Consider the following 26,456-nt stretch of genomic DNA (forward strand, 5'->3'; position numbering starts at 1 on the left):
CTGGCTGGCTCAGTCAATAGAGCATGTGACTCTTGATCTCAGCATTATGAGTTTGGACCCCACATTGGGCGCTGGGCATAGAGAGTAGGTTAAAAAAATAAAAGAAACACACTTTTCAGGGAGACCTTACAAGAAGTGGAGAAATCACAAAGAAGATGCAAACCGCCCATCTGCATCACTTTTGGGTATTGTATATATTGGGTCTATGTAAGTATCTCAAGAATGAAGGATATAGAAGAGATTTGCTTTAGTCCAGAGAAGATTTATCACTTGTTAGATGCTCAACAGACTGAGCCACCCAGGCACCACTTGTTAGAAGGAAGAAAGGAAAGGATTAGTGCAGATATAGGTATGTGTGTAGGTATGGAGAGGAGATGAAGAATTTCATGCTCAGTTGCCTTAATTTTTGCCTAAGAGAGGAGGTGAGAAAGGATGGTGAGGAGTTTTAACCACCTGCTCTGGGAGGCAGGGGAGGAAACTGAGTAGGGATACACAGAAGTGGTAAGCAACACCCAAGAGCCAGTTTGCTTCCTAGGCTTTCAGTTGCCCCGGTGTTTTGGTCTTGCAGTTTTCTCCACTCATCTCAGAAGCTCCAAGGCATGAGCAGAGAGGACATGTAGGGGTAAGCTCTAAAATGGAGGTAGGGGACACCTGAGTGGCTCAGTCGGTAGAGCACGTGCCTCTTGATCTCTGGGCTGTGAGTTCAAGCCCTATGTTGGGTGTAGCGCTTACCTTATGAATGAATGAATGACTGAGAGAGAGACAGAGAGAATGAGCCAGGGAGGGACAGAGAGAGAAGGGAACAGACGATCTGTAGCAGGCTCCGCACACTGACAGCAGCAAGCCCAATGTGGGGCTTGAACCCATGAACCGTGAGATCATGACCTGAGCCAAATTCAGATGCTCAACAGACTGAGCCACCCAGGCACCACTGGAGAGGGACAGAATTGATACTGGGACTGAGGTGATGGTCTGTGGGAAAAAATGAAGAGAATGGGATACCATTTTTTGTTAAAAATTATAAACAACCTAGATAGGCGTCCACCAGTACCGGAATGGTTGAATAAATTATAGAATACATTTTTTGAAAAATTATATCTATATGTTAATGAGGCAAATCTACACATGATGACACGAAGAGATCTCCAGAATGTTGTCAAGTGGGGAAAAAAAAAATGTGTGTAAATCTATAGAGAAACATCTGGAAGGATATCCACCACACTGTCAAATGCCATTACAAGCAAGTAAGGGAGTGAGACCGGGGAGGGATAAAGATTTACAACACCACAGAGTCATCATTGAATTTATTTTATTTTCAAGGTATCTATGTACATCAAGTAAATACACACTGGGGTTTGTGCGGTTTGGTTTGTCTTCCACGCTGGCATGCAACATTTTGGCAGATGTGAGTGGGCAGGCCAGGTGCCCCTTTGTGGTGACCCTAGCTCTCCGAAAGGGATGCTGTGGTGGTGGGAAGGGGTGGGGGGATGTAGAGTGAAGCTTCTGGTGAAGGCCTTGTGTGTGTGTTCTTATTTATGTAAGTGAATTATATTTCCCTTACATCTCTCTCCTCATCTGCCCTACACCTTCACAGTTTCTTAAGTGTTTTAAAAGAATCATTTGGTGGCAAGATTAAATAAAGCCCAAGTGATTCTGAGGTGCCCTGTTGGCAAATCTTAGCTCAAGTCTACAGGGGCATAGGTAGCTTCCTTCTTCTCCCATTGGGACTTTCCCTCTTTGCTCTAGGTTATGGGCTTGGGGCAGGGGAGGCAGATTGGAACCCCTTTCCTTCAGAGCAGTGGTTTTCAAACTACTTTATAGAACCCTCAGGTTCTAAACTCTTAAGACTATTTAAGAGCTTCTCCACCAAGGAAGCATTTTCCACCAAATAAAGAAAATGGAAACTGCCCAGATCTGCCTCACTTTTAGTGATTTTTTTATATCGGGGTTCCATAAAAGAGTTGTTTTGAAAAATGTTTGAATATCACTGCTTTGGATTTACTCTACACCCTTCTGGTATATTTTTCCCTGCATGTCTCCCTAATTGCTAAAAAGGGGCCCAACAGGTAACAGAGGAAGGAACCTTTTCCCCTGAAGGAGTCACAGGCCGATACAACCTATATTTGCCAGCTGGTACTCACACCAAGCTTTCTTTCCTGACTTCGAAACTAGGTGATGGTTGCCCTGCTGGGGGATCCTGTTCTTCCACCCTACGTAAGACTGGGTATTTGGACATCAGGCTTTGTTTCTTGATTTGGAGCGACTTATGACCTCCACTCTCCATCCCTGCAGTTACCTAGATAAACCACCCTAGCACCATGTGGAAGGACACTAAAATAACAGTCCTATCAATTACATGGGGTGGTGCTGGGGAAAGAGCACTCCCCTCTAACCATCCTCCCCCCAGTCTGCTCTGCCCCTTTCTTTAAAGTGCACTTAGTACCAGATGGGGACATATTATCAAAGGATTTGTGTCAAGAGAAATTTTTTGACATATCATGGGGTAAAGTGAGGCTCTTGCCTGAAAGGAAAGCATCTTGAGATAGATATTTTGTCAATGAACTGGAAGGTCCCAAACCAAAAGGTGGAGATGGGAAGAACATGCAGCCCAATATGGGACAGAGAAAAGAATCCAGCTCCTCACCGTGGCAAAAAACACTTGGAATTTCCCAGTGTGTTCACACCCCCCCCCAAACCCAAAGAAGCAATCATTGGCTATGCTTGCCTATAACTATCACCTGACAGATGAGCAACCATTTGATAGACTGTTGTGAAGAGTCTGCCTCCTCAAATTCCCAAAATATTTTAAGTTAACTCTAGGTTCTGTTCATGAGTTCTGGGGCAGAGAATATCAAAAGGAGTTTTGAGGAGAAAGGGAAATAGTCCCTTGAACAATCCATGTCCTCGGTCATTGGGACAGGGGGGTCAGGGGACAGGAAGAGGGAGGCCCAAGGTACACTTTGGAGGGTAGAGTTGCACACCCGGACTCCCTCGGTTCAGATGAGGGGTATATGAATAAAATTCTACATGTAATTTAGCAGTCCTTCCATTTTACCCTCCCCTATGCTATATGTGAAAGAGGAGGGAGGAAGAGTCTATTTCTGTATCTTCTTATGATGCTAAGACATTCTTCTGCTTAAGGCTTTGTGTGCGTGTGTGTGCGTGTGTGCATGTGTGCGTGTGTGTGTGTGTGAGTGAGAGAGAGAGAGAGAGAGAGAGAGAGAGAGAAGGATCACAGCCCTCTAGCTCCCATTTTTCCTTTTACCATCTCCGTGACTAACACCACTCAGTGTGAGAGACGCGTGTTTGAAAGAAGAAACATTCACCCTCCTCCCTATTACCCCAAATGAGGAGGGTATACTATGCTTAGAAATTGCTAAATACATCATTAGATACTTAGAGAGTAAGACAGAAGGGAGAGACATAGCAGCAGCTTTTGATATATAGATACAGAGTACAAAGAGATACAGAGTAAGAGTAGACATCAAACGGTACAGTCAAACAACAAGGGCTGGGGAGGGAGTTGTTAGTATCAGAGACCACAGGTTTGCAGCATGCTGAGAGAAGAGGCCTCAGTCCCTCTTAGAAACTGGGGAAGAAAGAGAAAGAGGTCATGAGGAACCACCTTGTAGCCCAACCGCTCAACAGGAAACAGAGTGGCATTTGTACAAATTTGATTGATAGTCTTCTTCCTTGAATACCAACAACCAGACACTATTCTCCCAGCCCCTGCTCCTCTACCCCAGACCTTCACCTTGCTTCCCCATTCCTACTTCTCTGCCCCTCGTGTCTTTCTGCCTGACTGTGTCCGGCTTACTATCCCGGAAAGCCCCTGGAGTGGGCTTGGCTTGGATGCAGCCCAGTAAGAGACTGACCATATCCTCTCGTTTCTGGTTCTCCAAAGAGGGAAATAAACAGACTCCTAGTGTCCAGTTCTGGGCCCTAGAGCAAGTGAGAAGACTGGTGACACACAAGACCCAGGAAGGTGCCATCGCTGCTGGAAAAGAGGACTTGGGGGCGGAGGCAGAAGAAGGGGGCTCAGGGAGGGAACACGGCTATTTTCCACCTCCACTGAGCAAGGTGGGAGGGGAGTGCTGACACTGAAGTATAGAGACAAAAAGTTAGCCTTCCTGGGGCATTTCCTGGAGCTTACTGGTAACATACACAGATACGAGGTGTATGGGACACAGGTGTAGGGATAAAGCAAACATCTCCTTTACTGGAGGTGTCTTAGTTCCGAAAATACCTATCCATCCAAAATTATTTCAGGGTGGAGGCAGAGAGAGGGTTGGGATGATCTCTCAAGTCTCCTTACATCTACTTCATTCCCTGACCTGGGCGGGACTCTAGATGGGCACCATCCCCGCTCACTCTTTTTGACATGTGGCAGCAACCCCTAGTGGCAGCAACGCAGTACTGTGGTCATTACTCTAGCCAAAAGGAAAGCTTCAGGGAGATGGGGAGGTCAGTGTCCACAGCCCGTGGGCCAGCACCGAAGTAGCCCCTAGGAAGGGAAGGCAGGAGCTGAGGGACAACTACATATTAAAAGTTTTGAGACGATAAAAAAAGCAGGAGAAACGAAGAGGTTGAGGGCAAGACAGGAGGCACCCTGAGGCTGGTCAGAGAAAGCAGCCTGGAGCTACCTGAAAGTGCGGCAGGTATGCGGCAGCCCGTGAGGGAGATTAGCTGGCTGCCGTCTCTTGGTGGAGAGGGAACAGCTTGGCCTGGTCCTCAGCCTCATAGCCGCATGGCAGGTCACTCCTGGAAGAAGAGACCCAGCACTGTCAGCTCCATGTAAAGGAAAACATTCCTGTCACTTTGCTCTCCTGGCATCCCTACGAGATAACAAAAGGCAGGGACTATTCAGGGTTTACAGGAATACAAGGAAAATCAAAGCTAGAGAGATGGAGCTGACTTGCGCAAGGTCACAGAGTTCCCAGAGGAAGCAGAGAAACCCATGTCATCGGGTGGCCCTGGTACTTCCCCGGCCCTCGTAATGGAGTGGGGGGGGGGGGGGAGCCGCCGATGGGATGGTGGGGGGGGGGGGACGTGCTCTCTGCCCCAAGAGGCAGGGGATGAGTAGATCTTCTGGACAACATGGTGATGGCAAGAACGGTTCTCAGTTCCTCCTCCTTTCCCCGAAGGCTCCAAGGAACCTCCGAGTAGGGCCCAAGCGAAACTGAACCATTTCTTCTGGTCCCACCTAGAGAACCCAGGAGCAATGGGGACTGGTGTACCTGTTGTCATTGATATCTGTGGCATTTCCTGAAGAGATCATCATTGAGAACACAGGATTAGGAGAAGAAAAGAGACTGTTAGAAGCAGTTTCCCCAAACCCTCCCGCATCCTAACCCCTTAGAGAAAAAGGTAAGACTCTTTGGAATATAGCTGCCACCTGGGTCGCTATTCTCGACTGCCCTAAGCTGCATGATTGTTTTGTTTGAGAAAGGTCTCCCTGATGCCCCCTGAAGAAGAGTAGCAGAAAGGCAGGGGAGGGTGAGGACAGGCACGGCAAGGGGAGGAATCCGCCTCTAAGAATCCAAGACCCTGAAGTGATGGGCAGTGTTCCAGCTGTAGGCACAGGGTCACTTACTTCTCTTATTCTTTTCAACTTGCCCTGGGAATCCCAAAGGCCACTTGGTCACCCATCTTTTTCACTCACCATTGTCCATGTTGGCCTTCTGGTAGGAAGCCAAGGGACCTCCGGAAGACGTGGCCCCACTGCTGGTACAGGAGTTTGCAAAGCTGGATGGAGCAGAGGAGAGACACGCAGCCTCTGGCACCCGTCCTCCACTACTTGGAGGACCAGTAATCCCCTCAGTGATGGAGCCTCCCATCCCCAGAGAACAGAGGACAACTGCATAGCCACTGGCTGGGAAGGCAAGGCCCACCTTCTAACCATAGGTGTGAAATCGCAAAAGGGTCACAAATGGAGCTACTTAGGAAAAGAAGGAAGTGTCACCCAATAACGGACTCAATCTTATGCCTTATAGAGGGCCGAGAGCCTTGGGTTGGGACTGCAACCCACGCCAGTGGCCACTCACTACATGTCGGAGGTGGAGCTAGGTGCAGCCTGCAGGTACAAATTCTGGTAGTTCTGGAAGAGGCTGTTGGTGTAACTGATGCACTCAGGGCTCCGGGTGCCATAGGGGTTGGTGGGTGAAGATGCTGGGTAGTGGCCGGGCCGGACAGGTTTGGCTGTGGTAAAGAAAAGAAAATGACCATGAGGAGGCCGTCACCCTGCAGCTGCCCTGGTCCCTAAAGTCATTTTGCTGCAGCTGAACCGAGGTGTTTATAAGATCATTCACTGTTACACGTTTGGGGGATGGTATGGGGGGGGCGGTGATCCCGGGGTCGGGGTAGGGTAAAAAGCAACAATCTAGTTGCTCGATGCTTAGGAATCTGCTGATCTCCCCCAGTGGTAATCCCACCCTGTCGGCTGCCACCCACTTGCACTCACCAATCTGAGCAGAATGGCCCCGCTTGCCGGAGCTCTTATACCGAACGGCCTCCTTGATGCGGTCCACTTCTTGCTGGTACCGGCGCTTGTCCTTCATGGCGCCCTCCTTGGCCTCCTTCAGTGCACCCTCCAGGGCCTTAACTCTCTCAGCCGTAGCCCTAAGTCGTTTTTCCAGTTTAGGAAGCTCACAACGCAGATCTGCATTGTCACGTACCAGCTGTGGGGTAAGACCAAGGGAAGGGGCCAGAGGCAAAGCCAGGGACCCAAGAGAGCCGGCAGTGGAGTGTGGGAGTGCAGGGCAGGGAGAGAGAATACAGAAAAATCAAGTCAGAGAAGACAGAGACCGTGTAGTTTCCTCAAGTCCTCGTTCCCTTTACCTAACTGCTCTTCTGGCCACTTCTTTCCTTCTCCCTAAGCAAACAGTGGTCAGGCATTAAAAAGTTACATCATTTTCTGAACAGCGAAACATGCCAACTCCACCGTAGCCCAGAACTCTTGTGACAATGCCCTGTCCTCGTCTTTTCCTGGCCTAAATATCCGCCCCCTAATATCTCACAGCTTGTGCCAGACCAACAGCCCCAGGGCAACCATGGGGATGAGGCACCCTTCTCCCAGAGATGGCTTTGTAGGCATGCGGGGGGGGGGGGGGGGGGGCGGGCCAGCAAGAGCATGGTAGCAGTCTGGAAGGTGGATATGGCATTGAGTGCAGGTTAGGTGCGGTGCAGAGCAGGAGCAGAAGCTGGAATACGGGAGCCCCACCTCACCCCCGACCCACACACATACGCACAGCACCCCATAGGAGGGAAAGAAAATGTTTGAGGTCTCACAAACATTTGTGCTCATTACCTTCACATACAAGGGGTTCCTGGGCTGCCCCTCCCGCATTTAAATTAAGCTAGAGAGTGGTAGCAACCACTTGGCAGCCAGAAAAGACTTCCTGACCTTTTTATAGGGTTTCATACAATAACTGGGGGCCCTACAGACTGTCAGAGCCAGCCTTGGAAGATACCAGGTAAATGAGTATAGTGGGGACCTCGGGAGAAAGGGCAGAGCTGGGAACACTTCTGTGCCTCTTTCCCTCTGGACAATTTCAAGATTATAAACAATGCTTTGCTGTGGGGATAGTTTGGCTTAATTAATAATAGGGCTGCAGTCCTGCCCATTTAAGATTCTATTTATTCGCTGAGGAAGTTTCTGCATCTCTCTCATTTTCCTTTCTAGTCTTGTCTCTGCTGAAGTAGGACATTATGAGGAGTCCTCCATTCTACAGGTGAGTAGTTTTTGATCTTTGGGACTTAGAGCAGAGGCAGATGCTTCCATGAGGAAAAAGGACACAGCCTGTGTCCTGATACATGCTACAATGTGGATAAGCCTGGAGGACATTATGCTAAGGGTAACAAGCCAGTCACAAAGCACAAATCCTGTATGATTCCACTTATGGGAGGTACTGAAAGGGGACAAAATCATGGAGACAGAAAGAAGAATGATGATGGTGGCCAGGGCCTGGGAGGCAGGGGAAATGGGGAGTTACTGTTGTTAATAGGTGTAGAGGTGCAGTTTTGCGAGATGATAGTGGTGACGTTGCACAACAGTACGAATACAAATGCACTTAGTACCACTGACCCTAAAGTAATTATGACGGTAAATTTTATGTGTGTGTTACCACAACAAAAACACTGGGGAAAAAATAAGCAACATGACATCCATTTGGACGGAGAAGGAAAGTGAACACAGAGAAATGAAAATAGGAAGGTGGAACTGATTACAAATGTTTCTTCCCTTGACTTTCAACTTTTCTGTAATGTTGTTACATTGTTATACTGCTTTATAATAAACAAAGGGGGGGAAATGATAGTGTAGCCCTCTGCAGGCCCAAATAAAATACATAAACCTGCAGATTATCACTGGGCCACAGTTCTGGGACTTTTCCTTTTATTATATTTGTGAAAAAAAGAAAAGGTGTACCAAATATTTGCTAAATATGCTGGGCATTGCACTGAGAAAGTTAAGCTCCGATTTAGTGAGAACATGAGTTTTGTTTTGTTTTTATTAATTTTGAGAGAGAGAGTGCAAGTCGGGAGGGGCAGAGAGAGAGAGAGGGGGACAGAGGATCTGAAGCAGGCTCTGCACTGACAGCACAGAGCCCGATGCGGGGCTGGAACTCACGAACTGTGAGATCATGACCTGAGCAGAAATCGGGTGCTTAACCGACGGAGCCACCCAGGCAGGTGCCCTGAGAGCATGAGTTTAAATCCAATGTTAAGGTGGATTGAAAGAAGGGAATGAAGGATAGATTAGGGTTTATTTTATGAATCAGAAGAGCCAGTTGATACACTGCCACAACTGTCTTCAAGGCTCAGATATTTGGCACTAGGGAGGGTGCTCCTGCTCTGTCCTCGCCAAACATTTCCTGTCCTGACTCCTCTGGACTGCCCCTTCTGTCTCCCCACCCCATACCTTTGAAACCCAGTCATCCACCTAAGGAACCGCAGCAGCAAGGAGGGGGACAGAGAGGCAGCAACTTAATACACAGGAGTTTCAACCGGCCCCGATCAGGGGGTGGTTGGGCCATCTGGAGGACATCCTTTAATTACCCTGCATGCCTGCCCCAGGCCTAGGCAGATGGAGTTCTCTCCATGACAGAAAGCCCAACTTCCCCGGCTTCTGTCTTGTCCCATCGTTTCCTGTCTCTGACCAGTATCCCTCATGTGGCGCCACAGCCCCATGCCTCTGAAACCTCTATCAGTTTCAACCTCTCCCTCCACATCCATAGGCCTGGGGAATTTCACTTTGAGCAGAGGCAGGCAGGGAGCTTTGAGAGGGCAGAACAGGCATGGAACAAAGAACAAGGGAAAAGTGGGACCAAATATGGATAAAGAAGGGATTCGGAGGAAAAGTCAAAGGGAAAAGTAAGGAAGACATGCAAGTAGGTTTTCCTAAATCCAAGGGGCCTCAGAGGACTTGGGTCTCCTCGGCACCTGGCCTCAAGAGTTCTCTTCACCCCTGCCCCCTTTGCTTACCTGTTTGTGAACCTTTGTAAGCTGTTCCAGGTTGTTCTCAAGAAAGGAAATCTTCTGCTTTTGGGAGTGAATCCCCCCACTGTCCTCGGGCTCCATTTCTGCACTCTGATTAAAGACGGAGGGGTTAGAGAAACTTGAGGACGGGAGGAAAATATGGGGGCTGTGAAAAATCCTAGGAAGGCACTCACTTTCTTGACTCGAGTCGTGACGTCTTGAACGAACAGTTTGCGAAGGTTGTGGAGGGTCTGGAGTTCCCGGGCCTGGAAAGAATGGTGAAAAATTGGGGATGGCCAAATTACCAGGTCAACTTTTTCACTTCAAAATTATTGGAACCTTCAGTCTGCCTAGTCAGGTGAATCACTCATCCTTTAGGAAAAGATGTGTCCTGATTATGCCACAGACTGACTCTGCATAAGGAATGGGGTTATGAAGAAATCAGGGGGAAGAAATGAAGTCCCCACCTCACCCTGTTAACTTGGTACAGAGAAACCACTCACAACTGTCTCCTCCAGACCCTTGAGGTCCTGCTTGGACTGTTCATGTCGCTCATACAGAAATCTGGGGAGAAGAAGGAAACACAAGAGTCCCTCAGGACAGTCCCTCCTCCCTTTCTCCTCCCTCTCCATTCCTTTGATCTATACTTTATTATTATTTATTATGCAAATTACCCTGTTCACTGTGTAGAAATTAGAAAAGAAAAAAAGATGAATTTCATAAAAAGCCCATAATTCTACTACTCACAGATCAAACCACCATTAACATTCTGGTGTCCATCTTTCCCAACTCTTACTTCTCCTTCTTCCTCTTTTTTTCTTTTTGTTTTTGTTTATTTATTTATTTTGAAAGGGAGAGAGCACCAGCTGGGGGTGGGGAAGGAGACAGAATCCCAAGCAGGCTCCACCCTCTCAGCATGGAGCCCGACACGGGGCTTGAACTCCCAAACCGTGAGGTCATGACCCGAGCCAAAATCAAGAGCGTGACATGCAACCCACTGAGCCACCCAGGGGGCCCCACCCCCTCCAGACTCTTACTTCTACGCGTGTAGAGCCCCCAAAAACTTTATGGGATCCTACCATTCATACTGTTTTGTAACCTGCCTTTCACACTTAAGAGAACATCACAAACATCTTTCCGTGGCAACTAACAGTCAGTAGAGGTCCTTTCTGAAAGTCTCTCTTTGTTTCCCTTCCCCGCCCCATCACATGACTCTGAGGTTGCCATGTGCACATCTGCATCGCGCCCTGCCTCTGCCGGTGTGAGTGAGTAGCAGTCTGCGCCTGCCCGGCGGCGGGTTTGCGGGCAGATACCCATCACTCACGTCAGCTCCTGGAGTTTGCTGCTCTTCTCATGCTCTTCATTCTTCAGCTTCTCGTAGTCAGCCTGAAGCTTCTCTAGCTCTAACTGGAGCTTCTGATTCAGGCTGCACAGGGCAAGGAGGTGTCGGAGAGAACAGAACGATGTCAGGGACCGGGAAGGGGAAGACCGGCGCTGCAAACATTTTCCTTCCGGTACAGCCGGGCCAAGTCGGGACTGATGCGTCTACCTTTGGATATCAGAGGCAGACGCAGGCCGCTGACAGAGTGAGGAACCCTGAGCTATCCAATCACAAGAGCTCAAGGAGAGGGACTAGTCCTCACTCCCGTGTCTCCCGGGGTTGGGTGATAAAGCTGTGGCATCGCTGGGGGAGGGGCGCTTGGAAATGAGCAAAGCAGACCTTGGGCCAAGAGGGAGCACGCGTGTGGGCACAGCAAGGCAAAAGGACCCGGGGAGGCCGGGGCTGCCCAGGGGGACTCTTACTCTTTGAGCTCATCGATAGTCTTCTGCTTCTCATTGATCTCGTCCCGGAGCCGGGCCAGCTGCCGGTGATGGGCCTCCCGATGACTCTCCATCTGCACCTCCAGGGCCTTCTGCAAACAACCCCACCCCACACTCAAAGCCGGACTCCCTGACACCAGCTTGGAGCGGGCCGGCTCAGCCCTGCCAAGCCCCAGTGGTCCCCTACAGCTTCCCCTCTCACCTTCACTTCATCTGTGTCCTGTGTGTCTGGCTCCTTGTCCTTCAGGGCCACTTCATGCACAGTTTCTGAGGGAAAGAAGGAAAGACAGCTTACCTCACACCTACCTCCTCCGGAAAGAACTTCCACTTTGTGACCAGAGCTCCAGGTCGGGCAGGCGACATCTACCCAGTATGGACCTCCGTGATGTTCTTCTGGGTTAGGACAGTCCAATTGGACACAGCAGGGAAAGAGATCAACGGAGGGTTTATGGTTCGTGTACAATAAGCTCTGTGCAAAAGCATGCTAAGTAGCGTACGAGTTGGCCTCCGTGATGTCAGTCTAATGCATTGGATGAGTGTGCTGTCAGGTGGTTTCTTCTGATGTCTGCCACTTTTCCTCCCTGCCCCCTCTGGGATCTCAGATCCCAGGATAAGTGGTTTGGAGGTTTAAGAAGGCCTCACCCTGGGCCTGGAGCTTGGCCAGCTCGTCACTCAGGGAGTCATAGGACTCTTCCAGATGCCGCTTCTTTAGCTCCACGCTCTGCATATACTCTGTAAGCGAGCGGATCTTCGCCTCGTGCTAATGGGGGAAGGGTTGGTGAGAGGAAGAAGAAGGGTGGAGTCAAGGACACAACTCCAGGCAGCACAGACCTCTGCAGCTCTCCCAGGCCCTCCCCTCCTGCTGCGCCTGCCTGAAGACACAGGGCCAGAGGCCATTTCTTTGGACCCTTCCTTTAGACCCCATCAGCTCAGAGGGTGCCAACTCCTCTGACCCTTCACTTCCCTGGCCTGGACCCTTCCCTGCCACCCCAGGCTCTTCTATCCTTGACTTTGGTTGACCCTAGGTCCTTGACATGAAAGTGGGTGCTAGGAGTTTTATCCCACAAGCTACAGAATCACCCTCCTTCCCATTGCACGCAAAGGCCTTCAATGCCCCGCGCTCACCTGGGAGATGAGGAGCTGACAGGAGGAGAGTTCCCGCCCAGTCACTTCCATTTTGCGATGACATTCGACCTGCAGGTTCTCTAGCTGCCGGCAGCGCTTGACCACAGACTTGACTTCTGATTTGATTTTGCTGATATAGAGTCGGGCCACCGTGAATTCCTCCTCGATGGCTCCGCTGATCTCCACCGGCTGTGGGGTGGGGGAAGGCAGGAAGAGGTACTTCTCTGCTGCAGGGAAGCTTTTGCCCATTCCCTTCTACCCTGCCGATCCCCGTGTACACCCACACACACAGGGATTCGGGTGGGAGAAGAATTTTCCAAACAACTTTTACCTGCCATCACCTGGCATTTCGTATTAAATCCTTCTACCTGTACTTAAAGATCCAGTTCCCACAGTCGCCCTCTTCCATCTTATAAAACAATATGATTTTCTTTTGCAGTCAAACTGTTCTGCCTGATCGCCCAGATGGGTCATTTTCACTGCCACAGATTTGCATATATCATTCTCACATCTGTGCCTCATCTCTAAAGCCTGCTATAGGCACATCTCCATTCCTTCTTTATTCAGCACCCTGTAGAAGGTGTATTTACAGTTGAGTCTGTGCAAAATTCTACTTGTTTTCCTGTATCTAGTTTATTTTTTTTAATTTTTGTTTAGTTTTTGAGAGAGAAAGAAAAAGAGCATGAGCGGGGGAGGGGCAGAGAGAGAGAGGAACAGAGGATCGGATGCAGACTCTGTGCTGATAGCAGAGAGGCCGAGGTGGGGTTTGAACTCACAAACCAGGAGATCATGGCCTGAGCCGAAGTCGGATGCTCAACCAACTGAGCCATCCAAGCACCCCATGCTAAAGGCATGTTTCCCAGATCTCTGGCCCACCTTCCTCAGCATCCCTGAGGGCCTGGACTGTCCACCCTGCATCTCCCGCCAGTGCCCAGAACAAGAATGACCTGAACAAGATTCCTGCCTCTGTCTCCACTCACCAGCTTAATCTCCCCGTTGCCCACGATGACACTGAACTCACTCAGGTCCTTCATCAGCCCATTCAGCACCTCAGCAATGCGTTTTCGCTGGTGTCCACTGACCTCCTGTAGCCGCTGCAACTCAGACTCCAGGGACAGCATGGTGGCCTGGGGACAGCCCCTTAGGTCATCCCACTGCCATCTTCCTACCCCCCTGCCTAGCCCAGGCAGGGGCCTCCCCCTCATACATGACCCTGAGGGCTGCTACAAAGGGAACATGGGCCCTGCAAAAGGGTTTGGAAGAGACAGGAGTCAGGAGGGCAGTGTGGTGACAGGTGGGAAAGGTTCCCGCAACACACCACACAGCAGTGCAAGGGTACAAACGTGACGCAGGGGTCCCTTTGGATGTGGGGGACGTTCTGGAGGCCAGGGAGCTCTTGCACCCCAGTCAGCCACTCACCACCTTCTGAGATAGCTCATCCACCAGAAGCTGGTTCTGCTGGCTCTTCTCCTCCACTTCCTGGGACTTCTGGTCATAGTTCACGGCCAGCTCTTCCAGGGCCTGTAGCACTTCCTTCACCTCATCCTTAGCAGCGTCATTCTCTGACTGCAGGTGGCTCAGCTCCCGCTGGACTTTTTCATTGTCTCCTCGGGTGGACACCAACAGCTTCAAGAAAGAGGTAAGGCACGTGAGGGACCACCGCTATGGTCCCCTGGTCTGGGGAAGCTCAGAGCACTACCCCAGACAGGGTCCCTCTGGCACCTGAAGCCTGGAGCGCACAGCTCTAGGAGAGGAGCAAGGGCCAAAGTGAAAGTCAGGAGGAAGGGGGGTGTAGGCTTCTTAGAAGCAGGACAACAGAAGGAAGAAGCACCCAGACTCCAAAATCCGTGGTTTACAAAAAGCCCCAGTTAAGTCCCCAGACTTCTATAGTTTTGGGGGGTGACTAAATCCTAAGCAGAAGACTAAGCCCTTCTTCGGGAACACACCGCTCTCCTCTCATGTCTTGTCCTCCTTCCCATTACCTCTTCCTGGTCCAGCATCTGCTGCTTAAGCTTCTCTATGAGCTGGCTCTGCTGGTTGATCTCATCATCCTGTTGGAGGCAAGGGGGGAAGAGGGAGTGAAGAAAGGCAGCCCCTTCCAGTCTAGATGGATGGGGTTGGGGCCAGAGGTTGGATCCTGACAAAAATCCAGACCAGTCAGGCTTTGAGTTAGAAACCCCAAAACCTAAAACAAGGTTTTCCCCTCAGCCTCTCACCTCACTCCTACCCTCACTTTCAAATTCCTTTCTTCTAGAAGATGATCTAACCCTGCCAATACCCAGCAAAAGCCTTTAGATTAAAGGACATGGCCTCTAACCAAGAACTCCCACTTTGGTCCTCCATTCTAATCAAATCATTCAAAAGCAAAGTCTTATGCATCAGAGGCAAAGATAGACCTTTCAGGGTTACTTATAAGAGCAAAAACAAACTACCCAAAACAAAGAAAACTAGAGGCCTTGCAGTAAGCAAGTGGTTAAATAGGTTTTGAATAAATAAATAAATAAATAAATAAATAAATAAATAAATATGTTTTGATAAATGGACTTTTAAAATGCTTTTAAAATGCTTTTATGAAAAAGATTTTTAATGAAAAAATACTTTTATGAAGAATTGTTAACAAAGTAGGAAATTGCTCCTTATAGAATATGGAATGAGGAAATCAGATGCAAAGTTACACACACAGTGCATCTCAACTGCATGCTCTATGTATGAAGAAAAGCAAAATGTTGGTAGTGTTATTTCTGAATGGTGTGATGATGGGAGACTTAAATCTTCTATTTATTTTTATTTATCTTCCAAATTTTTTTAACGTTTAATTATTTTTGAGAGAGAGAGAGAGAGGGGTGGGGGCAGAGAGAGAGGGAGACACAGAATCCGAAGCAGACTCCAGGCTCTGAGCTGTCAGCACAGAGCCCGATACTCGAACCCACGAACCGTGAGATCACGACCTGAGCCAAGTTGGATGCTCAACTGACTGAGCCACCCAGGCACCCCTAATTTTTTTAATAATATGGGTAACATACAGTGTTATGTTAGTTTCAGATATATGATACAGCAATTCAACAATTCTAAATGTTAGTCAGTGCTATCTTCCACATTTGCAGTAATGAGTGAGCATTTGTCCCTTTTAAAATAAAAATATATATATATGGGGCACCTGGGTCGCTCAATCAGTTAAGCGTCCGACTTCGGCTCAGGCCATGATCTCATGGTTCGTGGGTTCGAGCCCCGTGTCAGACTCTGTGCTGACAGCTCAGAGCCTGGAGCCTGCTTCGGATTCTGTGTCTCCCTCTCTCTCTGCCCCTCCCCCACTCACACTCCGTACCCTTTCTCTCAAAAGTAAACATTAAAAAAAATTAATAAAAAAATTTTTTAAAAGGCAGTAGAAGCTAATTCCTTAATCCCTCACTTTTCATCCCCCTGGCCTCCCCTCTGTGCCTTGGATGTCCTCACCTTGTCATCGAGCTGCTTATAGAGGCGGCGGATCTCCTCCTCGTATTTCTGCCTCTCCTCAGGAGCGATGCGCACCACGATGGACGAGTTGTCATTCACAGGGGTCTCCTCACAGAGCTCCGCTCCCAGGGCTGCGTCATCCCCAGCCAGGCGCTCTGTCTCAGGCACGTTCTCTCCTGGCCAAGGGGCAGAACGAGGTGAGGGACAGGAGGAGACAGAGCTGTATCCAGGAGTCCTTCCTCCCTCGCTCCTCAACGCCAAGACCTCCGGGCAGATCTCCAACTCTGTTGCCAAGTGCACCTTCAACCTTTGCTGGGGGGTGGGACAAGGGTGGTCAGCCCCCTCTCCCCTTCCCTCATGACCACTCTACTGCACGCCTCCAGAAACACAACCCTCCTGGGAGGTTCGCCTGTCCTTAAGCACCACCCCAGACAGGGCCCCTCTGGTCCTCCAAGCCTCCTCCTCCCACAGTCTCTCGTGCCCACTGGAACCCTCTCTAACCGCTGCGCCACCGGCTCAGCTCAGCCTCCAGCTTTGCGATCGTCTCTTTCTGAGCTTTTGTCTTCTCTTTCTCCTTCTCATATTTCTTCTTCCACTGCTCAGCAGTCAACTCCAGATTCACCGAGGCAGTGTTCTTAATGGTCTTTGCCCTGGGTGAGGAGAACAAGGAGATGAGACCTCCACAAAGGCTTCCATGACCCTGAGGGGTGAGTGCAGCAGGGGCTGGCATAGGGACGAGGGACTCTGCCACTGACCGCTGCCCAAACATCAGGGTGGACTTGGTCTCCGCATCGTTGTAGCTGGACGGTGAGCAGCAGATGAACATAGTTGTCCGGCAGTTTCCTCCCAGAGAGTCCTGGAGGATCCGTGTCATTTTGCTGTCACGATAGGGAACGTAGCTTTTCTGGGGGAAGGGGGGAGATTATGAATCAGGACAATACTCAACAAGGGAATCAGAAAGGACAGTGGTGCTGACTAAGGATCGCACACCCCATGAACTGGGCGTGATGAGATAGCAGCGGCAGCAGGAGGAGAAGCTGGAAGACAGGGTGCAGCCTCCAGAACAAGGGGGCCTGAGGAACACTCACTGTGCCCTCAGCCAGCGCGGAGATGACATTCCCGAGGGCCGACAGTGACTTGTTGATATTTTTTGCTTCGTCCAACACGGCTCCCTCTGCTCCGGTCTTGCTGACCTACCAGAAAATTAAGGGATGAGTATGTCATAAGCACTGCAGAGGGAGAGGGCTCTCATGGCCTCTTCTCCATGTAGGGAGATTCAGTCCAAGAGGGGCCGGGGCAGGGCAGGGAAAGAGAACAGAAAAGGCCCTTCCTCTGTTACCCTAAACTCTCTTGCCAAAAGCTACCCACATATTAAACGAAATGTCCAGAAAAGGCAAATGCACAGAAAAAAAAAGTAGATTAGTGGTTGCTAGGGGTTGGGGGAAGGGAGCATAAGGAGTGGCGGCTAACAGGTGATGGAAATGGTCTAGAACTAATGGCGATGGGTGCACAACCTTCCAAATATCCTAAAACCCACTGAACTGTATACTTCAAAATGGTAAACTTTGTGGTATGCACATTATATCTCAACTAAAAAGTTATTTTGATTGAAAAAAAAAGCTCCCCCCCGACCTCCCTGCCTACCCACCCCACCCCCAGGCCCCCAACCTTCTCGCTCCCTGCCAGGTCCACTAGATACAGCTTCCCACTGAGCTTCTGCTCGGTCTCCATGTTCTCCTGCTTGATGTTGATGAGGAAGATGCTGTGGCTCCGAGAGCTGTGTTCGTTCATGTCTGCAGGACCAAGGGAGGAGCAGTCCCTGTACTAATGCCTGTGGAGCCGAAGCCCTCAGCCCCCAGCTTCCACTGACCGCTGGCCCACCCAGAGAGAGAGGGAGCCGGTCAGGACTAGCCCTGCCCCAGCGTCTCCCAGGCAGCTGGCTTGCACACACAAGGGCAGCCTCTTCTTGCAGAGGACACAGTCTTCCCTCGCTTACTTCCAGTCCCTCAGCCCCAGAGGACGCAGACAAGCAGCAGAATCCCAGACTCGAGAGCCCCTTATATCCCCACTCACTGGTGACAGCCACGTGACGATTTGATTTCCCCTCATCAATCACATCTAAAATCTCCTCTGGGCTGGACACAAAGCGTTCAGTACAACCCTGCGGGGGCGGGGGGGCAAATGGACAGCGACCTGTGAACGTTGATCTGCAAATTAAATTACCTGCACACTGCCCACGTGACCTTTCAAGACTGTCTTCCAAGCCCTCGGACTCTCCCTGGTCCCTGAGCACATCTCACTCCTCCGAGCTATCCGCCCTCCAACTTCTGGGTCTCTGGTCTATCTTCTTCCCACAAGCCCACTGTCAATACACCCACCCAGGTGCCCCTGTCCCCACTCTCACCTTGACAAATGGCACCCGATTCTTGTCCTCATGCACAGATAGATTTGTCTTGGTCACTGAATCAAGACAATGCGGGGTAGGCAAGGTTAGCACTTCCATCCCCAACCCCACACCCTGTAGTCTGCTGACACAGTGGTTTCTTCTATGTGCAAAAGAGGAGAAAGACTTCCCCATGAAGCTTAACGTCCCTGCATACACTGAAAACTCAGTTTCTCCTCCTCCAGGATTCTAGCCTCAGGGTTCCAGCTGGTCTCAGGCTGTTACTATGCTCTGGGTGAGCAGGCTCACCTTGCGTGTCTAAGCTCATCTTCTGACCCTTTGTTTTTGGAAATTCTGGTTAGTGGAGGCAAGGAACATGGGTATGAGTGTGTGTGCCCTCTGCATCTCTTGCCAAACAGCACGCAATCCCAAGAGCAATGTGACCTTTCTTTTCTTTGCCCTCCTCACACCCCCACCCACCCAACGGGATTAAACACCACTCACCATCCAGAAGGTCACGAATTTTGTCCAGGTAAATCTCAAAGTAAGAAACCTAGTTAGGGAGAAAGTGAAGAGGGCCTATCTTAAATCCGATACAAGAATCTCAAGTGAATGTGACTCACTCAAACGGTGGTAGTAGGAGCGAAAGGGCAGAAGAGAATATCTTAGCAGAGAAGAAGAGCTGAGGTGACTAGAGCAGGAAAATAAGTTGGGGTTCCCAGGTTCTCAGTGGGTTCATGCTACATCTTCCCCTCCCAGGCCCCATCTGAGGATGCCCAACTGTCATGCTGTGATCACCTTGATGTGGAACTCAAGGTTTTCATCCATGGAGTAAATGTGGTTAAAGATGTCTCGGGCAATTCGAGGAATGATTCCCATCAGCTGAGGGTCATGCAGCTTTCCCTGGGGGAGGAAGCGTATTCCAGAATGAGGTTGGGACTCAGAAAGAATGAGACAACTCAAGAATGCAGATGAACACAAAGGTAATAGCTGATAAGAAGACCATCTTAAGGTAGGAGGCAGTCACTGCCATGTCTACCTTTTTAGTGGAACAAGGAGAGAACCGAGTAGCCCTTTTAACTCTTATTGTAGCTGCTTTTCCAGATGAAAAGGAAAAAAACTGGAATAGTGGAAAGGATAGAAAACCGCAGCAGGCTGGAGGGATTTCACTAAACTTCCACAACAGTAATGCTCCTCACTTCGTCCGCCAGATCAAGCAAGCTTGATTCCAAGATCTTGCCCCACACTGAGATTCCTTGGCTTCTCATTATCACTCCCCGCTCTTCACCTCTCATGAAAGTCAGAACCCTCACCTCCATGGTATGTGTTTTCCCTGAGGATGTCTGTCCATAAGCAAAAATGGTGCCATTGTAGCCAGCAAGGACATCTGGAAGAAATGGCAGAGAAAGAGCACTGGTGGAAAGAAGTGGGGTAGGGAATGGGAACCTGAAAACATACGTTCTAAAAATATATCCATTACCTTTAACAATCTGCATGGCGCATGCATGATAAACTTGCTCCTGGGTCGTGTTTGGAGGGAACACCCGGTCAAAGACATATGGCTTCCCCTAGAAAGGAAATAAAACATGGCAGACATCAGCAGGCAGGGTGTGAGGGAGAAGAAATACTGCAGCCCCCTTTCATTAGCCTGCAAAGGCACCTGTCTTTCAACCATCCATATCCATGGATGATTTGGGGGGATGAGGGAAACTAGAGAAAGAGGAGCAAAAGTTAGTACTGACACCAGGAGTTGTGCCCATGCGCTACTGAGTGTCATTGAGAAGTGTCATACCATGAGTTCGTGTGAGGGGATCTTAGTTTTCATGTGACGATTTAGTACTCTACCACTCCAGGCCCCTCCCTGGGAAACCAAATGGGAAAAGACAATAGGGCCACAGGCTGTGGAGAGTGAAGAACAGTTCATTAACACTAAAAATCTACCTCTAGCTTTAAAAATATCTTCCTCAATAGATCCACATGTCCTGATATGGAAGGATCTTTGAGATGCGTTAAGTGAAACATGGAAAGTTAGGGACATATGTATAGTATGTTTCTTATTGTGTAAATAAAATATACATATACCACAGCTACTGAGCTGTTGTGCAAACACTAATGCAAGCCCTCTCTCTCTCTCTCTCTCTCTCTCTCTCTCTCTCTCTCTCTCGGTGAAAGAAATATATGAAATCAGAAACATGGGTCTCCTTTTAAGGAATCAACTTTAAGTAAAGAGAAACTATGAAGCAATTCACTGACTTGCAAGTACTTAATTCAGTTTATATGTTACAAATCATGTGTGCTGATAAGAATGCTAAAGACACAGGGGTGCCTGGGTGGCTCAGTCAGTTGAATGTCTGACTCTTGGTTTTGTTTTGGGTCATGATCTCATGGTCATGGGATCAAGCCCCACATTGGCCTCTATACAGAGTATGAGCCTGCTTGAGATTCTCTCGTCCTCTGACCCTCTCCCCAACTCATGCTCACACTCTCTCTCTTTTTCTAAAAAAAAAAAAAAAAGAAAAAGAATGCTAAAGATACAAAATATTTAAACCTGGGGAGCCAAACCAAGTATGTATTCACTATCCAATCATACTAAAGATCTCTGGTAATATTAAATGAGACAATGTTTGTTCTCTACCACAAGTGACAAATTTCTGTCATGTTTCCCTGCCATTCAGTTTAAAGAAACTATGACTGAGGCACTTGCATGATTCAGTCAGTAAAGCGTCCGACATCGGCTCAGGTCATGATCTCGCAGTTCGTGAGTTCGAGCCCCACGTCGGGTTCTGTGCTGACAGCTCAGAGCCTGGAGCCTGCTTCAGATTCTATGTCTCCCTCTCTCTGCCCCTCCCCAACGTGTGCTCTCTGTCTCTCTGTCTCAAAAATAAATAAAAATCGGAAAAAAAGAGAGAGAGAGAGAGACTATGACTGGGGCACCTGGGTGGCTCAGTTAAGCGTCCAACTTCGGCTCAGGTCATGATCTTACTGTTTGTGGGTTTGAGCCTTGTGTTGGACTCTGTGCTGACAGCTCAGAGCCCTGAGCCTGCTTCAGATTCTGCCCCTCCCCCACTTGCACTCAGTCTCTCTCTCAAAAATAAAGCATTAAAAAAAAAAGATAGAGACTATGACTTAGTTGTCAAATTGTTTTACTACAGAGCCCATCTTTATCCAACTGAAATGTAGAACTCTAGGTCTACGGTCACCAGAGTTTGGGAGACATGTCTTAACTAATTAAGGAAAAGTCATAAAACTTGGCCAGAGCTGGATATGGTGGTGCTGGGAATATTCACACTATTCCATCTATATGTAGAATTGTTTTCTAGAAGGAATTATACAAAAATATTGGCCGTGGTTACTATGGAGAGAGACAAGTCTTTTATTTTTCATTTTGTATCTTGGGCAGAGAGAGAGGGAGAGAGAGGATCTCAGGCAGGCTCTGCCCCATCAGCACAGAGCCTGACGTGAGGCTCAAACCCCCAAAGAGCAAGATCATGACCTAAGCCAAATTCAAGAGTCAGATGCTTAATCCACTGAGCCACCCAGGTGCCCCAAATTCTGTTAAATATTTAAATGTTCATACTGTTTGTACTCTGTATCAGTGATTCCAGTGCTAGGAACTCATCTTACAACACTTACTTAAGCACTTAAAGATTTATGTAGAAGGATGTTCAGTGCAGCAGTTTGTATTAAAGTAAAACTAGAAACAATTCAAACATCCATCAACAAGATGTTGGCTATGGTAACTCCATATTCCACCCCCATTAAAATGACTGAGGTTGGTTTACATATATTGACATGTCCAAGCTCGATAAAGTGAAAAATAAAAACAGTATGTGTAATGTGATTATACTTTTTATCAACGTTTTTTATTTATTTTTGGGACAGAGAGAGACAGAGCATGAACGGGGGAGGGGCAGAGAGAGAAGGAGACACAGAATCGGAAACAGGCTCCAGGCTCCGAGCCATCAGCCCAGAGCCTGACGCGGGGCTCGAACTCACGGACCGCGAGATCGTGACCTGGCTGAAGTCGGACGCTTAACCGACTGCGCCACCCAGGCGCCCCTGATTATACTTTTTAAAAAGCATATGGACACAACTGTCTTAGAAAAAAGACATGGAGGGACTATATACAGAACTGCTAATGGTGGGTATCACTGGAGAGCAGAATAACAGGAACTTATGCTTTCAACATTTTTTCTGTGATATTTAAATGTTTTACAGTGACAACATATTGCTTTTAAACTAAAAATGTAAAATATTACAGGGCACCTGGTCCATTGGTTAGTCTGTGCTGACAGCTCGGAGCCTGGAGCTTGCTTGGGATTCTCTCTCTCTCTCTCTCTCTCTCTCTCTCTCTCTCTGCCCTTTCCCTGCTCATGGTCTATCTCTCTTCTCTCTTCTCTCTCTCTCTCTCAAAAATAAACACTAACAAAAATTTTTGTAAAATATTACAGAAGATGGTAGAGAAAATGTGTAATGACAAGACTACACAAAGTACTGTTAACCAAGAAAGTAGTTTTTTTTTTTTTTTAATTTTTTTTTTCAACGTTTATTTATTTTTGGGACAGAGAGAGACAGAGCATGAACGGGCGAGGGGCAGAGAGAGAGGGAGACACAGAATAGGAAACAGGCTCCAGGCTCTGAGCCATCAGCCCAGAGCCTGACGCGGGGCTCGAACTCATGGACCGCGAGATCGTGACCTGGCTGAAGTCGGACGCTTAACCGACTGCGCCACCCAGGCGCCCCGAAAGTAGTTTTTAAAATAGTATGCAGTATAGGGGCGCCTGGGTGGCTCAGTCAGTTAAGTATCGACTTCGGCTCGGGTCATGATCTCACGGTTTGTGAGTTCGAGCCCCGCGTCAGGCCCTGTGCTGTCAGCTCGGAGCCTGGAGCCTGCTTCGGATTCTGTGTCTCCCTCTCTCTCTGGCTTTCCCCCCTCACACTCTGTCTCTCTCTGTCTCAAAAATACATTAAAAAAAAAAAACCCAAAACATTAACTAAAAAATTTTTTTAAATAGTATGCAGTATTAAAAGCAAAAAGAAAAGTATGTAAAGGATGATTCCCTTTCTGTAAAAAAAAAAAATGTATATGTATGTATGTATACCTTGCTTAGAAAAGCATGTTAATAGTGGTTATTCTTGGACAGTGGAATTTTAGGAGTTTCCACTTCCTTCCTAAAATGAAGGGCACCTGTCCAGCTCAGTTGGGAGAGCATGCAACTCTTGATCTCAGGGTCGTGAGTTCGAGCCTCACTTTGGGTGCAAACATTACATTCTTTTACAAAAAAAAATTTTTTAATGTTTATTTTTGAGACAGAGAGGGAGAGGACAGAGCGTGAATGGGGGAGGGGCAGAGAGAGAGAGGGAGACACAGAATCCAAAGCAGGCTCCAGGCTCTGAGCTGTCAGCACAGAGCCTGACGTGGGGCTTGAATTCACAAACTGAGATCATGACTTGAGCCAAAGTCGGCCGCTTAACTGACTGAGTCATCCAGGTGTCCCTGTAAACATTGCTTTCTAAAATGAAAATACATAACTTTTAAAAGTTTATTTTCTTTGTTTTGAGAAAGAAAGAGAGAAAGCATGAGCGGGAGAGGGGCAGAAAGAGAGAAGAGAGAGAATCCCAAGAGACGTTAGCTTAACCGCATGAGCCACCTGGGTGCCCCCAAGATACATAATTTTTAAATAAGAAAATCTTAAGTTTTTCAAACAAAGATATTAATATTCTTACTACATAAAGAACTCTCATAAATCAGTAACAAAAAGATAAAACTCCACAGAAAAAATGGACAAGCGCTATGTACTAACAACAGAAAAATATATACAAATGTTCAATATTTTCTTCTTCTTCTTCTTTTTGTTTTCAACGTTTATTTATTTTTGGGACAGAGAGAGACAGAGCATGAACGGGGGAGGTGCAGAGAGAGAGGGAGACACAGAATCGGAAACAGGCTCCAGGCTCTGAGCCATCAGCCCAGAGCCCGACGCGGGGCTCGAACTCACGGACCGCGAGATCGTGACCTGGCTGAAGTCGGACGCTTAACCGACTGCGCCACCCAGGCGCCCCTTCTTCTTCTTCTTTTAATGTTTATTTATTTTTGGGAGAGAGAGAGAGAGAGAGAGCATGCGCATGACTATGGGAGGGGCAGAGAGAGAGGGAGACACAGAATCTGAAGCAGGGTCCAGGCTCTGAGCTGTCAGCACACAGCCCAACCCCAGGCTCAAACTCGCAAACCATGAGATCATGACCTGAGCCAAAGTCAGAGGCTTAACTGACTGAGCTACCCAGGCAATCCAAATGTTCACTGTTTTCAAACTAAAACAGTAACATCGTTACTCACTTATCAAATTGAAAAACACAAACTTAATTATAATACCCAGTGTAGGTGAGGGTTCAAGGAAGTATCATTTCCACACAATGGGTACCTTTATCCTTTTCTGGTAAGACAGTATGTCCATTCAATTTTTATGGGGCAATTCAGAAATACATAATCAAAATCCTTGAATTATGCATATCCATTGACTCAGATGTTCTACTTCTAAGAATTCATGCTATGAAAATATTTGTAGCAAATATGTAGCTACAAGAATGTTTATTATCATCGGGTGCCTGGGGGTGGCTCAGTTGGTTAAGTGTTCAAATTTGGCTGGCATCATGATCTCACAGTTCGTGGGTTTCAGCCCTGCATGGGTCTCTGTGCTGACAGCTCAGAGCCTGGAACCTGCTTTGGATTGTGTCTCCCTCTCTCTCTGCTCCTCCCCCCGTGCTCGCTCTCTCTCTCTCTTTCTCTCTCAAAAATAAATAAAATGTTAAAAAAATGAAAAGAAAAGAATAAGTTTTTTTAAGAAGAATGTTTATTATCACACTGTTTATAATAACAAGAAATTGAAAACAACTAAAGGGGAATAACATTTTAGGGGACTTGGTTGATTAAATTATGGCATGTGCATATTTTTATCCTTTGCTGCTATTTAAAATGATGTCATAATAGAACATCAATAAATTTCAAAAATGTGTTAGTAAAAGAACAAAACAGCACATACTGTATTATTCCCTTTGTATGATGTTCAAGAAAGGACAAAACTTAGCTAGTGATAGAAGTCAAAATAGCAGATGCCTGGGGGTGATATTGACAGGAGGGGGCTAGAGAGAGCTTTGAGGGGTGATAGAAATACTCTAGTTTTCAATCTGGGTAGTGGTTACATGGGTGTCAAAATATGTTATAAAATTCATCAAACCGCATAAGATTTGTGCACTCACTGAATGTAAATTATATACCTCTTATAAAATACGACATCATAAAATGATGTTATTATAGTGATTCTTAAAAATGAATTGAGGGGCGCCTGGGTGGCGCAGTCGGTTAAGCGTCCGACTTCAGCCAGGTCACGATCTCACGGTCCGTGAGTTCGAGCCCCGCGTCGGGCTCTGGGCTGATGGCTCAGAGCCTGGAGCCTGTTTCCGATTCTGTGTCTCCCTCTCTCTCTGCCCCTCCCCCGTTCATGCTCTGTCTCTCTCTGTCCCAAAAATAAATAAACGTTGAAAAAAAAAAATGAGTTGATACACAACCTCATTATTAAGATAAATGCATATTAAGACTATGAAATACCACTTTAACCTATCAAAGTGGCCAATGCATTGCACTGGAGAAGGCATATATAAGCTGGAGCCGACTCTGTAAGAGGCAATTTAGAACCAGTTCTTAAATTTTTAAGTGCATATATATACTTTAAGACCTCAACTTCCAAAAATTTATCCTATATAGACATACTGCATATATGCAATATGTATACACACACACACACACACACACACACACACACACACACACACGGTCATTTAATTGTTTGCAGTAGCAACTTAATAGGATAACCCTAAAAGTCTACCAATAAGGACCTGGTTAAGTAAATTATGGCATATCCCTACAACAAATTATAAAGTTGTTAAAAAGAATGAGATGTATCTTTGTGTGCTGATAAGGAAGACTCCTAGACTCGTTGTTAAGTGGGAAAAAAAAAAAAAAGTAAGGTACAGAACAGTAGGTATACTATGCTTCCATTCTTGTTAAAAAAGAAAAAGTACATGCACGGGCACCTGGCTGGCTCAGTCAGTACAGCATGTGACTTTTGATCTCAGGGTTGTGAGTTTGAGCCCCATATTGGGTGTGAGATTACGTAAATAAAAAAAAATTTTTAAAGTATAT

General features: G+C 47.7%; 1 protein-coding gene across 2 annotated transcripts in view; it reads right to left on the minus strand.

Annotated features, from left to right (window-relative positions):
* Positions 1-1,292: 1,292 nt before the first annotated feature.
* The window catches only part of KIF5A (kinesin family member 5A), a 31,758-nt gene continuing 6,594 nt past the window's right edge, over positions 1,293-26,456 (minus strand). Inside the window, exons 2-29 of one of the 2 annotated variants that reach the window (XM_086712976.1) lie at positions 19,737-19,824; positions 19,570-19,643; positions 19,055-19,159; positions 18,761-18,809; positions 18,278-18,333; positions 17,947-18,034; positions 17,542-17,666; positions 16,962-17,066; positions 16,629-16,777; positions 16,375-16,523; positions 15,874-16,049; positions 14,403-14,471; positions 13,840-14,046; positions 13,401-13,547; positions 12,421-12,609; positions 11,938-12,055; positions 11,498-11,562; positions 11,278-11,387; positions 10,799-10,900; positions 9,978-10,038; positions 9,669-9,740; positions 9,481-9,585; positions 8,918-8,938; positions 6,461-6,677; positions 6,045-6,198; positions 5,663-5,745; positions 5,238-5,265; positions 1,293-4,761 (exon numbers count right to left, since the gene is read on the minus strand). In XM_086712976.1, coding sequence (XP_086569102.1) covers positions 4,683-4,761; positions 5,238-5,265; positions 5,663-5,745; positions 6,045-6,198; positions 6,461-6,677; positions 8,918-8,938; positions 9,481-9,585; positions 9,669-9,740; positions 9,978-10,038; positions 10,799-10,900; positions 11,278-11,387; positions 11,498-11,562; positions 11,938-12,055; positions 12,421-12,609; positions 13,401-13,547; positions 13,840-14,046; positions 14,403-14,471; positions 15,874-16,049; positions 16,375-16,523; positions 16,629-16,777; positions 16,962-17,066; positions 17,542-17,666; positions 17,947-18,034; positions 18,278-18,333; positions 18,761-18,809; positions 19,055-19,159; positions 19,570-19,643; positions 19,737-19,824 — 2,991 coding nt within the window. In that variant the 3' untranslated portion in view covers positions 1,293-4,682. The remainder of the gene's footprint in view (positions 4,762-5,237; positions 5,266-5,662; positions 5,746-6,044; positions 6,199-6,460; positions 6,678-8,917; positions 8,939-9,480; positions 9,586-9,668; positions 9,741-9,977; positions 10,039-10,798; positions 10,901-11,277; positions 11,388-11,497; positions 11,563-11,937; positions 12,056-12,420; positions 12,610-13,400; positions 13,548-13,839; positions 14,047-14,402; positions 14,472-15,873; positions 16,050-16,374; positions 16,524-16,628; positions 16,778-16,961; positions 17,067-17,541; positions 17,667-17,946; positions 18,035-18,277; positions 18,334-18,760; positions 18,810-19,054; positions 19,160-19,569; positions 19,644-19,736; positions 19,825-26,456) is intronic. The other variant, XM_086712978.1, reaches the window with a different exon arrangement.

This window comes from Puma concolor, chromosome B4 (genome assembly GCF_028749965.1).
Source record: "Puma concolor isolate L17-30 chromosome B4, mPumCon1.1.hap2, whole genome shotgun sequence".
NCBI lineage: Eukaryota > Metazoa > Chordata > Mammalia > Carnivora > Felidae > Puma > Puma concolor.